The sequence below is a fragment of the Bison bison genome, unplaced genomic scaffold, assembly GCF_000754665.1.
Source record: "Bison bison bison isolate TAMUID 2011002044 unplaced genomic scaffold, Bison_UMD1.0 scf7180017864145, whole genome shotgun sequence".
Classification (NCBI taxonomy): Eukaryota; Metazoa; Chordata; class Mammalia; order Artiodactyla; family Bovidae; genus Bison; species Bison bison.
The window spans coordinates 6,404,978-6,422,795 of NW_011494717.1; the positions used below are offsets into that span (position 1 = coordinate 6,404,978).

The 17,818-nt window shown below is 38.6% G+C and overlaps 1 protein-coding gene across 6 annotated transcripts in view; it reads left to right on the top strand.

Annotated features, from left to right (window-relative positions):
* Window positions 1–17,818, top strand: part of UBXN2A (UBX domain protein 2A) — a 29,541-nt gene that overhangs the window by 3,018 nt on the left and 8,705 nt on the right. For all 6 annotated transcript variants that reach the window (XM_010840544.1, XM_010840542.1, XM_010840541.1 and 3 more), the window contains 3 exons: window positions 5,806–5,860; window positions 15,037–15,175; window positions 17,358–17,464. In XM_010840544.1, coding sequence (XP_010838846.1) covers window positions 5,820–5,860; window positions 15,037–15,175; window positions 17,358–17,464 — 287 coding nt within the window. In that variant the 5' untranslated portion in view covers window positions 5,806–5,819. The remainder of the gene's footprint in view (window positions 1–5,805; window positions 5,861–15,036; window positions 15,176–17,357; window positions 17,465–17,818) is intronic.

The following is a 17,818-nucleotide window of genomic DNA, read 5'->3' on the forward strand; positions in this document are numbered from 1 at the left end:
ACAACAGAAAAGAATTCCCTGGCAGTCCAGTGGTTAGGATTCCATACTTTGACTGCTGAGGGCCTGGTTTGATCCCAGTCTGGGAACTAAGATCCCATAAGCTGCGCGTCACTTAAAAAAAAGAGAAATGTTGCCTTGACTCCTGTGTAGAAACTGAATTGGATGGGAACAAGAATGGATGTGGGGAAACCACCTAGAGATGATGGCACTAGGGTTGTGGTTGTGAAGGTAGGGCAAATTCAAAGAGAACATAATTGATCTCTCCTTGTTGTGTTAGTAATTCTATATTCATGTCTTTTGGAGGAATCGTGGAACGTTTTCTAAAGGAGATTGTATCTGAGATGGGTTTTGCAAGGGAAATAACAGTATGGAGCCCATTCTGGAATGAGAATATCTTTGTGTCAAAACAGTAGCTAACTCAGGGATCTGGAGGGTTTTTTTGCAGAAGTTTCACCTTTCTCCTAGGATTTTCTCACTGAAATTACTTTTGTCACTATCATTGTGGTCCTTGTGAGCATATAACTCCCTCCTTAACAATTTTTTCTATTAATAGAAGAGAGCAAAAATGTATGTTCTTCATTACTGGGATTACAGCTAAGCTAAGCTAAAACTTTCCAAAAGATTTCATTTGTTGTTGTTGTTGTTATATATATAATAGTTAATAAACTAGAATTCACAAAATATACAAATAACTGTCTTTTTAGTGTTTGAATCTGATGGCCATAGTTTGATCTTGGCAGCTTAATCCTATTCTGTAGAAGATGTAGCTGAAAGGTGATCCATTGGTTTCTTTTCCCTTGTGCTGAATGACTTTATCCTTAAAGGAGAAACTAGTTTCTGCATAGCATGCCTAGTGGTACAATATCTTGATTCAAATTCATAATCTTAAAAAAAAAAAAAATAGCCTGTAGTATGTTTTTAAAAATAAGTAAAATTTGTAATACGCATATTTTTCTTTTCAAATTCTAGTGTATACATTAAAAGATGACATTTCTTGGTAGTCTAAATTTATTTTGACTGGATTTTCCTTTTAGTGGATACATTCCAGATAGCTGAGTTTCCTCTGGCTCCTGACTGATTTTATTACTACAGTTGTTGGGAGTAAGTGGAATAATATTTGAGAAGGTGTTTAGTAAACTGTGATATACAATACAAATGTAAGATGGTAGTGGTACTAATTGGAAGTAAACTGAAGCAGAATGAAGGAACTGGTGTTCATCTGTCCATTCTGATGCCCAGCCTCATACTGGTAACTTCGATATTTGTCAGGTGGCTTTTTTATTTTCTACATACAGTATGTACATGACTTAGGTTCTTTCATGTCACATGACTGATGGTTGTAGATGCTCACTCAATGGATATAAAATTTTTACATGGTTCATTTCCATGTTACTAATTTGTGGTAGAAATACCTAAAATAATAGTAACTTTATGTGCATTATAGAATAAGTTTTTTTTTTCCCCCCAAAACCATTTATTTAGTTATTTGGCTGCATTGGGTCTTAGTTGCAATACATGGGATCTTCACTGTGACACAGGGGCTTAGTTGCCCCAGGGCATGTGGGATCTTAGTTCCCTAACTAGGGCTCAAACCCACGTCCCCTGTATTGGAAGGTGGAGTCTTACCAGTGGATCACCAGGAAGGTTCCTAGAATGAGTTTTTACTTTGCAATTCTGTGCTGTGTTTGCAATTAGTAATTCAGTATATTTTTTTCCTTGTTAGTCTGTAAACTTCCTGTTAATGGATACTGAGTCTGTCCTTCTACCATTAGTTCTAAACTAGTACCTTGCACACAGCAGTGGGAGGTTCAATAAGTATACAAATGTTTTTTAAAGTTAATCTAGTGAAAAGAAAAGTGAAATTTCATAGCCATGTTGAAATTAAAACTTTGAGACTAAGTCTGAAGGTGTTTCTTACTATAAGTCCTTGTAACAGAGGTTATAATTGGGGACTGGGAAAAGAGAAAGGAGCATAACACTACTGTAGTCTCGATATTTCTTTTGTTCTCTGAACAACCTTCTTAGGAGGACAATTATCTCCAAGTTACAAGTTAGGCAACTGGTACTTAGAGAAGTTAAGCAACTCTTAAGCTCAAAAATGATGTAGCCAGTATTCCAGCACAGGATAGTTTGAATGCAAGGTCTGTTCTCTTTTGTTCTCATGGAACAAGTAAAACCAATTTATCAATAGCTTAAACTATGAAATGATAAAACATATTAATAATTTGCTAGAGAATAATAACTTAGTGGGAAACATAGTGAGATGCTTTAAGGATGGCTCCTCCCTGCTCTGCACTTGGCTAAGCACCTTGGAGGGCTTCCCCGGTAGTTCAGTTCAGTTCAGTTCAGTCGTTCATCGTGTCCAACTTTTTGCAACCCCATGAATCACAGCACGCCAGGCCTCCCTGTCCGTCACCAACTCCCAGAGTCTACCCAAACCCATGTCCATCCAGTCGATGATGCCATCCAACCGTCTCGTCCTCTGTCGTCCCCTTCTCCTCCTTGGTAGAGCAGCTGGTAAAGAAAGTGAAAGTTGCTCATGGTGTCTGACTCTTTGTGACCCCATGGATGATATAGTCCATGGAATTCTTCAGGCCAAAACACTGGAATGGGTAGCCTTTCCCTTCTTCAGCACATCTGCCCAACCCAGGAACCAAACCAGGGTCTCTTGCATTGCAGGCGGATTCAGCTGCATTGCAGCTGGCAAAGAAGCTGACTTTGCTTTATATCAGGTTCTCTCAACATTAGCACTTGACATTTTGGGCAATACTTTCTTGTGGGGACTGTCTTATGCATTGTAGGATTTTCAGCAGCATTCTTGACCTATTAGGAGCACCCTTCATCCCAGTTGTTTTGACAACCCAGAAATGCCTCCAGCCATTGCCAGATGTCTTCTTAGTGGCACTGTTGCCTCCTGGTTGAGACCCACTGCTTTATCTTTATACCATAGTTTCATAAAAACAATACTAATATATAAATGTTTTCTCTTTGAATGCAACTAATTTTTTTAAAAGTAAATACGGGGTTTTATGGGCTTCCTCTGTGGCTCAGTGGTGAAGAATCCACCTGCAATGCAGGAGATGTGGAGACATGACTTAGCTGCTGAACAACAACAAATATTCCTTTGTGTGTATATACTACGTGGTGTTCAGACATTTATCTGTTGGTGGACATCTGGATTGCTTCCATCTCCTGGCTTTTGTGAATAATGCCTCAACCACCAAATTCTTTTCTACACCCACTGCACCATTGTACATTTCCACCAGCAGGGTTCCAGGGCTATAACCTCTCCACATCCCTGTCAATGCTTACTATTTTTGTTTTATTAAATAATAACTATTCTAATATGTATAAAGTGGTATCTGATTGTAACTAGTGATGTTGAGCATCTTTTTCATGTGCTGATTGGCTGTTCATATATCTTTTGGAGAAATGTCTGTTCACATCCTTTGCCCAGTTTTGAATTGGTTTGTTTTCCCTGCTGTTTTTAAGTTGTATTTTTCTATCATTCACTTGATAGCTGCAAACCTTTGACTGCTTTCCAGAGTTCTGACTAAGTTGTTCCTAACAGTTTCTGCTTATCTTTCAGTGTTTCTGTGGAGATAGGAGCTTGCAACTGCCTGTTCTCTCATTTTGCTGACATCACCCTCGAGTGCATTTTGGGAGTGGGGGTGGGGAGGGTGGCTTACTGGAGTATAATTATTTACAATGTTGTGTTACTGATAGTTTCTGCTGTGCAGCATAGTGAGTCAGTTATATATATGTAACTCTTCTTTCGAGTCTGTTCTCATATAGGTCATTGCAGTATTGAATGGGGTTCCATGTGCTATTCAGTAGGTTCTTATTAGTTACCTGTATTATATGTAGTAGTTAATATATGTCAGCCAAGTTCAATTTTTTAATTTTAAATCTTGGATATATCTAGAATTTATTTTTGTAATGGTGACTCCATATGACTGTTGAGTTTATTTACAAGTCCATCTTTTCCTGATTTTTTTTGTTTGTTTTTAGATCTGTAATAATAGTATGGATTCCTCATGGGTTTTTGTTGTATTCAATGAGTATGATCCATTAGTATCATCATTTACTTTGATGTTCCATTTCCCAGATTGGTCCAGTGGGAGCCTCTTCATGTAGTTTCAGTGTCCTTTTATGTCTTCATCATTCACTGAGCACCATCTTACTTTCTGGAGCAGTATGTTTCAGTTTCATTTGTTCTTTCTCTGCCTGTGTAATCAACATTTTCTCTAAGGAGCCATGATTATTTTTAAAATTTTATTTTATTTTTATTTTATTTTTTTATTTTATTTTTTAAATCAATTATTTTATTATTTTAAAAATCAATTTGTTGTTTTTAAAATTTTTTTTTAATTTATTTCACTTTCACTTTTCACTTTCATGCATTGGAGAAGGAAATGGCAACCCACTCCAGTGTTCTTGCCTGGAGAATCCCAGGGACGGTGTAGCCTGGTGGGCTGCCATCTCTGGGGTCGCACAGAGTCAGACACGACTGAAGCGACTCAGCAGCAGCAGCAGCAGCACCAAGTCTCAGTTGCAGCATGCAGGTTCTTTAGGTGCAGCATACCCTTAGCTGCAGTGTGTCAACTCTGAGTTGTAGCATGTAGAATCCAGTTCCTTGCCTTAGGGTCAAACCTGGGCCCCCTGCATTGGGAGCTTGGAGTGTTAGCCACTGGACCCACCAGAATGCCCGTGATTTCTGTGCTTATTTCTTACATCATTTTTGTTGTAAAGGCAAGAATATTGCAGAAAGTTTGGAAAAGAAAGAAAATAATCCACAATTTTATTACCTGCCAAAAATAACTATTTTCATTCTTGTTTCTCTCCAGTTTTTCATATTCAATTTTTGCTGAAATTTTTATTTCCTATATTTTTCACTTATATGGTATCTTTTTCTTCATAATTATTTTTGAGGGATACATAATATCCCATCAGGGCTTCCCTGGTAGCTCAGCTGGTAAAGAATCCTACTGAAATGCAGGAGACCCCGGTTTGATTCCTAGGTCAAGAAGATCTGCTGGAAAAGGGATAGGCTACCCACTCCAGTATTCTTGGGCTTCCCTGGTGGCTCAGATGGTAAAGAATCCACCTGCAATGTGGGAGACCTGGGTTCAATCCCTGGATTGAGAAGATCCCCTGGAGAAGGGCATGGCAACCCACTCCAGTATTCTTGCCTGGAGAATCCCCAGGGGCAGAGGAACCTGGTGGGCTATAATCCACAGGGTCGCAAAGAGGCAGACACGACTGATGACTAAGCACAGCACAGTGTCCCATCAAGCAACTATATCATGACCACTTACTGCATTTTCAATTTTTCCTGATGAAAAACAGCTGTGGTAGACATATTTTTTGTATATAGCTTACATTGTTGGTCTTTTAAGTTTCCAGAAATCTGGAAGATCAGGGTCAAAAGATATAACATGGTCAGTTTGCTTTCTCCTGAAATTGTGAGAATGAGTTTATACTGATTTCATATTTTGTTACTATTGGAAGTTGAATGAAATGTTTACATTCGCTTTTGTTTGTTATTAAATCAAAAGGTACATTATTTTTCATCATAATATTTACAAAATCTTTCTTTATCAGAAGATTATCCAAATCCTGAATTTACTTTTTACTATTGCTTTACTGTAGGTGAAAGTGACAGCTTTGAGTCTGGTCATTTGTTCTTAAGACCTCTTTAGTGCTATTTTAGGAGTGTATAATAGCTTCAAAAATATTAATACATATGGGGGAATGAATTTATTTAAAATACTGTATTAAAAACTTTAGCTTTTCCTTTTACAGTAAAACAAAAGAGAATGAAAGAAGTAGATAATCTTGAAAGTATAAAGGAAGAATGGTAAGTTGAGTAATGCATTTTCTTTGTACTATCTTTATTTTTATCACAGTTCACTTATTTAGTATATTTTCATTATGATTATTTGTTAAGTATCTATGAGTAAAGTATTTAAAAGTTGGTATTTTTTGCTGTACTCGCATTAAATGGATTTTTAGTGAAGTTTCTAAATATTTTTGTGATTAGTTTTTTGAAAAGTGTTAAATTTCTTTCTGCTCACATATTATTTCTGTTATGTAACTGAAAAATTAAAGTAACTGTTTACTTCATTAGCCCCTCATGTTATACTGTCTTGGAGTCATAGTGGAAATATAATGACTTTGGAGTCGAATAAACCCAACTTTGAATCTCATCTCTGTCTTCTACTACTTCTCTGGCCTTTGAGCGACTTAGATTCTTTGAGCTTCAATATCTCCTCTAAAAAGGGAGGGGGCATACATAGATATCTGAAAAGTTTTTGTGAGAATTAGCCAATTCAAAACACTGAGTATAGTATTAACACGTAGCAGGCACCCAATAAATTGTAGATGTAAAGTTTGTGGTTCTTATTAGTATAGAGTTCTTTATTCTCCCTTATCTGAGATGAAATATTTAGTTTTGTATTACGTTCTTTTTGTCTTAAATATTCAAAGATGTAAGCGCCTTTCATTCATAGTCCATTTAAAAAGATAAATAAGTGTTTATATTAACATGTTTTGTGCACACTTTCTATACCAAATATTGTTATTTTTTCACTGGAGGATTTATTATTTCATGTAAATATCTGATCAGTTCAGTTCAGTTGCTCAGTCGTGTCCGACTCTTTACGACCCCATGAATTGCAGCATGCCAGGTTTCCCTGTCCATCACCAGCTCCCAGAGTTCATACAAACTCATGTCCATCAAGAGAGTGATGCCATCCAGCCATGTCATCTTCTGTCATCCCCTTCTCCTCCTGCCCCCAATCCCTCCCAGCATCAGAGTCTTTTCCAATGAGTCAGCTCTTCGCATGAGGTGGCCAAAGTATTGGAGTTTCAGCTTTAGCATCAGTCCTTCCAAGGAACACCCAGGACTGATCTCCTTCAGAATGGACTGGTTGGATCTCCTTGCAGTCCAAGGGACTCTCAAGAGTCTTCTCCAACACAACAGTTCAAAAGCATCAATTCTTCGATGCTCAGCTTTCTTCACAGTCCAACTCTCACATCCATACATTACTACTGGAAAAACCATAGCCTTGACTAGACGGACCTTTGTTGGCAAAGTAATGTCTCTGCTTTTGAATATGCTATCTAGGCTGGTCATAACTTTCCTTCCAACGAGTAAGCATCTTAATTTCATGGCTGCAGTCACCATCTGCAGTGATTTTGGAGCCCCAAAAAATAAAGTCTGACACTGTTTCCACTGTTTCCCCATCTATTTCCCATGAAGTGATGGGACCAGATGCCATGATCTTCGTTTTCTGAATGTTGAGCTTTAAGCCAACTTTTTCACTCTCCTCTTTCACTTTCATCAAGAGGCTTTTTAGTTCCTCTTCACTTTCTGCCATAAGGGTGGTGTCATCTGCATATCTGAGGTTATTGATATTTCTCCCGGCAATCTTGATTCCAGCTTGTGCTTCTTCCAGCCCAGCGTTTCTCATGATGTACTCTGCATAGAAGTTAAATAAGCAGGGTGACAATATACAGCCTTGACGTACTCCTTTTCCTATTTGGAACCAGTCTTGTTCCACGTCCAGTTCTAATTGTTGCTTCCTGACCTGCATTAGGTTTCTCAAGAGGCAGGTTAGGTGGTCTGGTATTCCCATCTCTTTCGTTTATTGTGATCCACACAGTCAAAGGCTTTGGCATAGTCAATAAAGCAGAAATAGATGTTTTTCTGGAACTCTCTTGCTTTTTCCATGATCCAGCGGATGTTGGCAATTTAATCTCTGGTTCCTCTGCCTTTTCTAAAACCAGCTTGAACATCTGGAAGTTCATGGTTCACGTATTCCTGAACCCTGGCTTGGAGAATTTTGAGCATTACTTCAGTAGCGTGTGAGATGAGTGCAATTGTGCGGTAGTCTGAGTATTCTTTGGCATTGCCTTTCTTTGGGATTGGAATGAAAACTGACCTTTTCCAGTTCTGTGGCCACTGCTGAGTTTTCCAAAGTTGCTGGCATATTGAGTGCAGCACTTTCACAGCATCATCTTTCAGGATTTGAAATAGCTCAACTGGAATTCCATCACCTCTACTAGCTTTGTTCGTAGTGATGCTTTCTAAGGCCCACTTGATTTCACATTCCAGGATGTCTGGCTCTAGGTGAGTGATCACACCATCGTGATTATCTGGGTCGTGAAGATCTTTTTTATACAGTTCTTCTGTGTATTCTTGCCACCTCTTCTTAATATCTTCTGCTTCTGTTAGGCCCATACCATCTGTCCTTTATCGAACCCATCTTTGCATGAAATGTTCCCTTGGTATCTCTAATTTTCTTGAAGAGATCTATACTTTTTCCCATTCTGTTGTTTTCCTCTATTTGTTTGCATTGATCACTGAGGAAGGCTTTCTTATCCCTCCTTGCTATTCTTTGGAACTCTGCATTCAAATGCTTCTGTCTTTCCTTTTCTCCTTTGTTTTTCGCTTCTCTTCTTTTCACAGCTATTTGTAAGGCCTCCCCAGACAGCCATTTTGCTTTTTTGCATTTCTTTTCCATGGGGATGGTCTTGATCCCTGTCTCCTGTACAATGTCACAAACATCTGTGAAACTCTATCAGATCTAGTCCCTTAAATCTATTTCTCACTTCCACTGAGAACATAATCATACGGGATTTGATTTAGGTCATACCTGAATGGTCTAGTGGTTTTCCCTACTTTCTTCAATTTAAGTCTGAATATGGCAATAAGGAGTTCATGATCTGAGCCACAGTCAGCTCCCGGTCTTGTTTTTGCTGACTGTATAGAGCTTCTCCATCTTTGGCTGCAAAGAATATAATCAGTCTGATTTCGGTGTTGGCCATCTGGTGATGTCCATGTGTAGAGTCTTCTCTTGTGTTGTTGGAAGAGGGTATTTGCTATGACCAGTGTGTTCTCTTGGCAAAACTCTATTAGCCTTTGCCCTGCTTCATTCCGTATTCCAAGGCCAAATTTGCCTGTTACTCAAGGTGTTTCTTGACTTCCTACTTTTGCATTCCAGTCCCCTATAATGAAAAGGACATCTTTTTTGGGTGTTAGTTCTAAAAGATCTTGTAGGTCTTAATAGAACCATTCAACTTCAGCTTCTTCAGCGTTACTGGTTGGGGCATAGACTTGGATTACTGTGATATTGAATGGTTTGCCTTGGAAATGAACAGAGATCATTCTGTCGTTTTTGAGATTGCATCCAAGTACTGCATTTCGGACTCTTGTTGACCATGATGGCTACTCCATTTCTCCTAAGGGATTCCTGCCCGCAGTAGTAGATATAATGGTCATCTGAGTTAAATTCACCCGTTCCAGTCCATTTTAGTTCGCTGATTCCTAGAATGTCGACATTCACTCTTGCCATCTCTTGTTTGACCACTTCCAATTTGCCTTGATTCATGGACCTGACATTCCAGGTTCCTATGCAATATTGCTCTTTACAGCATCGGACCTTTTCTCTATCACCAGTCACATCCACAAGTGGGTATTGTTTTTGCTTTGGCTCCATCCCTTCATTCTTTCTGGAGTTATTTCTCCACTGATCTCCAGTAGCATATTGGGCACCTACCAACTTGGGAAGTTCCTCTTTCAGTATCCTATCGTTTTGCCTTTTCATACTCTTCATGGGGTTCTCAAGGCAAGAATACTGAAGTGGTTTGCCATTCCCTTCTCCAGTGGACCACATTCTGTCAGACCTCTCCACCATGACCCGCCCGTCTTGGGTGGCCCCACAAAGCATGGCTTAGTTTCATTGAGTTAGACAAGGCTGTGGTCCTAGTGTGATTAGATTGACTAGTTTTCTGTGATTTTGGTTTCAGTGTGTCTGCCCTCTGATGCCCTCTTGCAACACCTACCGTTTTACTTGGGTTTTTCTTACGTTGGACGTGGGGTATCTCTTTTTGGCTGCTCCAGCAAAGCGCAGCTGCTGCTCCTTACCTTAGATGAGGGGTTATCTCCTCACAACCGCCCCTTCTGACCTTGAACGTGGAGTAGCTTCTCTCGGCCCTCCTGCACCTGGTGGCTCAAACAGTAAAGCGTCTGACTACAATGCGGGAGACCCGGGTTCAATACCTGGGTCAGGAAGATCTCCTGGAGAAGGGAATGGCAACCCACTCCATATTCTTGCCTCCCCCGCCCCAAAAAAGGGGCTCAAAGAAATATCTGATACTAACTGTAGAATTGTGAGGTTGTGTCAGGAGCCTCTAAGACCACCTCCAAATGTGATGATTGCTTAGAGGAATCACAGGATTCAGCATACAGTCATGCTAATGACTACGATTTTGCAAAGAAAGGACACTTTCCATGGGGTGATGTCCAGGGGAAACCAGACATAAGCTCCCAAGAGTCCTCACCCAGTGGATGCAGCAGGACACATGCTTCATTCCTCCAGTAATAAGTCATGACAGCACATATGAGATGTCTACTAGGGAAGTTCACTGGAAATGAGCCTAGGGCTTATAGTGGGGGCACATATTAAAATTCCAGACTCTCATGAGGAGCGTGAACAAGGCTTTCAAAGAATAGCAGTCATCAGGCCTGCTCTGTTAACGCTTTTCTACACAGAAATAAGTTGAATGATTTTAAAAATTAACTTAGGACCTCTTCTCACAGTTTTATGGAGACATTATTTACATACCATAATACTTTAAATTCATCCATTTAAAGTATACAATTCAGTGGTTTTTAGTACATTCGTAGGATTGTTAAACCAGTCAGTTTTATAACATTTATATCACCCCAGAGAGAACCCCATACCTATTAGCAATCATTACCCATTCTCCTGTGTCCTACCCCTGACAACCACTAATATGTTCTCTGAATCTCTGGATTTGCTTATTCTGGGCATTTCATATATCTGGAATCAGAGAATGTGTGGTCTTTTGTGACTAACTTTCATTTAGCATAATGTTTTCAAGCTTCATAATGTTGTAGCATGTAATCAGTACTTTAAATTTCAGTTCAGTTCAGGAGGCCTGGCGTGCTGCGATTCATGGGGTCGCAAAGAGTCGGACACGACTGAGTGACTGATCTGATCTGATCAGTTGCTCAGTCGTGTCCGACTCTGCGACCCCACAGATTGTAGCAAGCCAGGCCTCCCTATCCATCACCAACTCCCAGAGCTTGCTCAGACTCATGTCCATTGAGTCAGTGATGACATAAACGTTAAATAATTAGTAAGATGTCTATACAAAAAGCTATATTAAGTTTTTGTACTTTTTGTTACTAGAGAAATCCCTAAGACTTCATGACTCTTAGCCAATACAGCTTTGATAATCTAGTTTCAGAGTTACAAAACAGGGTGTTGATAGTTGCATCATAAATGGATAATGACAAGTGAGGGAAAGGATGATAGAGTAGAAAACAAAGATGAAATAAAGTTGTCTGTCTGTATTTTATTTTTAACTAGAGTTTACATTTGGGTCTATTCTTTGTTTTATACAGTTCTATGGAATTTGACAAATGGTGCTAATGTGTGTAATGTTGCATTTTTAATCCCACATACCAGTAGTTAATTGTTGGTATACAAGAAAGCACTGACTCTTGTATATTAAAATTTATGTCCTGCAACTTTGCTACAACTGCTTATTGTTCCAAGAGTTTTTTGTTGTTGTTGATTCTTTTGGATTTTCTATGTAAATCCTTTCTGTGTAAGTCTTGTTATCTGCAAACAAAGACAGTTTTGCTTCCTTTCTGATCTGTGTATTTTTTTGTTTCCTTTCTTTGTCTTACTGGTTTAGCTAGGGTTTCCAACATGGCATTGAAGAGGAGTGGTGAAAAGGGGCATCCTTGTTTTGGTCCTAATCTTAGGAGAAAAGCATCTTGTTTCTCATCACTAAGTATGACATTAGGTTGAGAGAGTTCCTCTGTATTCCTAGTTTGCTGAGTTTTTAATCATAAATAGGTGTTCTGTTGATATGATCATATGAATTTTCTTTAGTGTGTCAATGTGGTGGATTACATTAATTGATTTTCTAATGTTGAACCAGTCTTCAGTTCAGTTCAGTTCAGTCGCTCAGTCGTGTCCGACTCTTTGTGACCCCATGAATCACAGCACGCCAGGCCTCCCTATCCATCACCAACTCCTGGAGTTCACTCAAACTCACATCCATCGAGTTGGTGATGCCATCCAGCCGTCTCATCCTCTGTCGTCCCCTTCTCCTCCTGCCCCCAATCCCTCCCAGCATCCGAGTCTTTTCCAATGAGTCAACTCTTCGCATGAGGTGGCCAAAGTATTGGAGTTTCAGCTTTAGCATCATTCCTTCCAAAGAAATCCCAGGGCTGATCTCCTTCAGAACGGACTGGTTGGATCTCCTTGCAGTCCTGCTTGGTTGTGGTGTACAATTTTACATATTATTGGATTCAAAATGCTAGTATTTTATTGAGGATTTTGCATTTATACTTGAGAGTTTTTCCTATAGTTTTCTTTTCTTGTAATGTCTTTATCTGGTTCTACTATTTAGGTAATGCTGTCATCATAGAATTAGTTAGAAGTATTCCCTTCTGCTTTTATTTTCTGTGAGAGATTGTAGAGAACTGATATCAGTTCTTCTTCAAGTGTTTGATAGAACTCACCAGCGAAGTCATCTGTGCCTGGTGCTTTCTGTTTTGAAAGATTATCATTTACTGATTTTTTTTTTCTTTTTGCCATGCTGAAATTCCCTGATTCAATTTCTTTATCACATGTAAGCCTATTCATATTCTCTATTCCCCCTCATGTGAGTTTTGGTAGATTGTGCTTTTCAAGGAATTGATCCATTTGCTCTAATTTAATCTAATTTGTAGGTGTGCATCTCCAACACATTGTACTCTGAACCTCTTAAAAGCCTAGATTAGGGAATTCCATGGCATTGCAGTGATTAGGACTCTGCTCTCACTGCCAAAGGCCCAGGTTCAGTCTGAATTCAGTTTCAGATCTGTGAACTAAGATCCTATAAGCCATGTGTTATGGCCAAAAAAAGAAAAAAAAAGAAAAAAACCACACACACAAACAACAATAAAAAAGCCTAAACTATTTGTTATTCATCTGTGTGTCTTGCCCACCCAGCATAGTAGGTAGTCAATAAATGTTTGGATGACTTGGGTTAAAGGACTTGTAAAACTTCAGCTACACTGGATGCTCAGGTTTATTTGCTTTGTACCTAGTAATTAACTATACACTGCTTTCTGAACAGAAGGAACAAATACCAAAAAGCATAAAGTGGTTGAAAAGATATTATTGTCTAATATTTGAGAGCTTACTGTGTGCCAACATGTGTACTAGTATGCACAGTACTATATACCAGGTGTAAATAAGCCTCTAAGTGCATCACATTTAATCTTGACAACAACCCTGTTAGATAGGTAGTGATACTAAGACATCATATAGATTGTCTTAAGAGTATTTATAAAGAGAATTACCTAGAAGAGTAATTCCTAAAAGAATATACCTAAATTGAAACATTGCCCGTAAGAGACAATCTAGCACAGTGATTAAGAGTAGGGACATTAGAGGCCTGAGTTCAGTTTCCAGCTCTGCCTCCAATAGCTGCCTCCAGTAGCTGCCTCTAGTAGCTGCCTCCAATGGCTTTGTCATTGTGGGCAAATTGCTTAAGCTTTTTCTTTATCTATTAGGTGAGGATAAAATCAATATGTGCCTTTTAGGTCAACATGAAGATTGAATGAGATAACATGTGTAAAGTGCTTAGAATAGTTCCTATCATTTATTGATAAATGCTTAATAAATATTAGCTATTAACAGAGGCTTTATAATGCATCATGGCTAGGAGCATAGACTTGGAAGATAGATTAACAGAGTTCGAATTCTGTTTCTGCCACTTACTAGCTGTGTAACGTCTAACATGTAACTTAATCTCTTAACATGTTAACCTCTTCATGACTCATTTCCTTGTCTGTAAAATGCAGATAAGAGTAGCTGCCTTGTAGATCCTACACAGTGTAAGAGCTGTAAAAGTGTTATCATTTATGAAGCCTGAGAAGTTATATCTCAGTACATTTATAAATTTTCTATGTGCTTTAGAAGTTTTTGTCAAACAAAATCTTAGGTGATATTTCTTATATGACAAAATATAAACACAGATGCATACACAGACGAATGGTAGTTGGGGTGGGCAGAAAAGGATGGAGGAAGGTGGTCAAAAGGCACAGCCTTCCAGTTATAAATATTCGTAAGTCATGGGATGTCACGTGCGTTATGGCAACTGTAGTTAATCATAATGTATTGCATATTTACTAAGAGTAAATCTTAAAAGTTCTCATCACAAGGAGAAAAATTCTGTTGCTGTGCATAGTGATGGATGTTAACTATGAATTAAGACTTGCTGTGATGATCATTCTGCAGAATATACAAACATTGAATCATTACGCTATATTTCTGAACCTAAAATAATGTTATATGTCAGTTATATCTCAATTTACTAAGAAAGAAAAAAACCCAGTAGAGTATTAAACCACTACAAATGAAAGTCTTGAGTGGGAAATTTTATTCTGAAGTGCACAAAGGGGCAAAGCTATGATTATGACACATTATCACCTTTCATTTCAAGAGTGCTCTCTGTTACCAAAAATACACAGTAACTCCTGTTAAAGCCATTTTGAGACCTTTACAAAGAACATATATTTTTTTCACTTTGGACCGGTGGTTTTTCCACATGGCAAGATGTACCCATCCCACCCCCAGGGGTCCTCTGGCATTGTCTGAAGGTGTTTTTTGTTATAAAACTGGAATGTAGAGGGATGTGCTCGCTACTGCTCACAGACACTGCTGAACCTCCTACAATGGATGGGCCAGCTAGCTCAACAAAGAATTATCTCTCCCCAAGTGTCAATGGACTGAAGTTGAGAAAGCTCTGCTCTGGACCAAAAGGGTTAATGCCTTTTTCCCAAGGGTATATATCTACTATCTTAATTTGAAATAGGATCTCTGACTGCAGACATGGAGGTAGAGTCTCAGTGTTATATCCCTTAACCAGAGCAATTTATGTAAACTTTTAGAGAATTAGTGGTCAGTAATGCTTCTTCTTTTTGTGTCTGTTTGTGTGTAGGGTTTGTGAAACAGGATCTGACCACCAACCTCTTAGTGATAGTCAACAAAAAAATTGTGAATATTTTGTCGACAGCCTTTTTGAGGAAGCTCAGAAGGTTGGTGCCAAGTGTTTGTCTCCCACTGAACAAAAGAAACAGGTAAGAGTCCATAAATCTTTTCTCTCCTGATATTTCTCAAATATGGACCTTTAGAGGTCAAAATTGTTTTCGTACTAATCAGTTCAGTTCAGTTGTGTCCAACTCTTTGCGACCCCGTGAATCGCAGCAATCCAGGCCTCCCTGTCCATCACCAACTCCTGGAGTTCACTCAAACTCATGTCCATCGAGTCGGTGATGCCATCCAGCCATCTCATCCTCTGTCATCCCCTTCTCCTCCTGCCCCCAGTCCCTCCCAGCATCAGGGTCTTTTCCAATGAGTCAGCTCTTCGCATGAGGTGGCCAAAGTATTGGAGTTTCAGCTTTAGCATCAGTCCTTCCAATGAACACCCAGGACTGAGCTCCTTTAGGATGGACTGGTTGGACCTCTTTGCAGTCCAAGGGACTCTCAAGAGTCTTCTCCAACACCACAGTTCAAAAGTATCAATTCTTCTGCGCTCAGCTTTTGTACTAATAGTAAGATACTATTTACTTTTTTCACTGTATTGAGTTTGCACTGATATTGCAAAAGCAATGGTCAACAAAACTGGCACCTCAGGAGGAACTGAGGCTGTGGCACCACACAGCACCACATCGTACCAGTAATTACTCTACTCTTTTCTTTGCACTTGCAGGGGGTGAAAAACATTGGTTTCAATTAAGAATGTCCAAAAAAAAAAAAAAATTAAGAATGTCCTTGATAGAGCAGTGAAACTTAGAGATTCCATTAAATCCTAACCCATCAATAACCTATCTTACTAACTTTCTGTATAATAAAATATGAAGTATATACATAAAATGAGGCTTCCCTGGTGGCTCAGACAGTAAAAAATCTGCCTGCAATGCAGGAGACCCAGGTTCATTCCCTGAAGAAGGAAATGGCAACCCACTCTAGTATTCTTGCCTGGAGAATTCCATGGACAAAGGAGACTGGCAGGCTACAGTCCATGGGTAGCAAAGAGTTGAACACGACTGAGAGACTAACACACACACACACACATATGTGAAACTCTTCTGCAATGTACAGAAGTATCTTAAGGAAAAGTACAGTTGCTTGAGATGCAAGCTGAACAGTCTGCTTTTTCATGGTGTACTGTTTTTACTGGAAAGGATGCTTTACAGACAACTGATTTTTCAGTCTTGGCTATTCGGCAGACATTTCCTCAAAATATATAAAGAGAGTCTGACACTTCAAGGAAGTGAGATGATCCAGAAGATGTTGAGAGATTAAATATTTCTAACAGTAACACTGACAGTTCTTTTTTTAAGCAAATTATTGTGTTGTTTTTTTTTTTTTTAATAATTTTACTTATTTATTTATTTTTGCCTGTGCTGGGTCTTCAATGCCGCGCAGACCTTTCCCTAGTTGTGGTGAGCAAGGGGTACTGTCTAGGTGTGGCGCACAGGCTTCTCATTGCAGTGGCTTCTCTTGTGAAGCACTGGCTCTAGGGCATGTAGGCTTCGGTAGTTGCGGCTCCCCAGTTCTAGAGCACGGGCTCAATAGTTGTGGTGCACAGCCTTAGTTATTCCACAGCATGTGGGATCTTCCCGAATCAGGGATCAATCCATCTGTCTTGCGTTGGCAGTCAGATTCTTTATCACTGAGCCACCCAGGAAGTCCAAACTGATAGATTACATTTGAAGGAATAGCTATTAATTACTCTTAGTTGTTTTTCCCCCATTTTTATTTTTAATGTTCAAAGTCTAATGTTCAAGTCGTTTCAGATTTCTCTAGCTGTTGAGAAGTCTGTTCTGACGAGACAGCATTAGTGCCCTCTGAGATAGAGCACAGGATATTCTTCCAAATGAGTGCTCCTAAAGAAAATGATTAATGACTTACTTTAAAATATTATTCATTATGAACTAGATTATACATGAACATTATAATTTTTGATATTTTATATTTGAAGCTAGCTCTTAAGAATGGTATATTTAAAATTTTTTAACTGTGTAATGGATGTTAATTATACTCATTCTGTAATCATTTTGCAATATATACATACATCAAGTCACTATGTTGTACTTGTAAGACTAATACAATGTTATATGTCAATTCTATCCCAATTTTAAAGAAAAGATTGATACATAAAATATATATTGATAGAAGAAATTTTCAAAGGATTTTTAATCTACTAGTACATTTTATTGATTAACATTATACATTTTGTTTCTTACTGCTTTGCAGGTAGATGTAAGTATAAAATTATGGAAAAATGGATTCACTGTCAATGATGACTTCAGAAGTTACTCTGATGGTGCAAGTCAACAGTTTCTGAACTCCATCAAAAAAGGGTAAGCAGTCTTTGTTAGCAGAAGGATATTTTAGATATGTTTCATTTGGAAGATTCCTTTTTAATGTTGTTCACACATCCTTACACATTCAAAAATACTTTTTCTCTTTTAAATTCAGACTTTTCATAAGATGGGTTTACTTAAGAGAACCACAGCTATAATCTTGAAGGGTCAGGAATGTGAATTCTGATCAACCAAAATCTGACAAATTAATTCACTTTGCCAAGTGTTACTTAATACCACATCACATCCTACTTGTTATTTAATAATTATGTTTAAAGATCTTTATAGTTGTTAAATTGTGATTTCCATTGCCCTGTAGTGTTTTATATTATATATTTATAAAAACTTGAA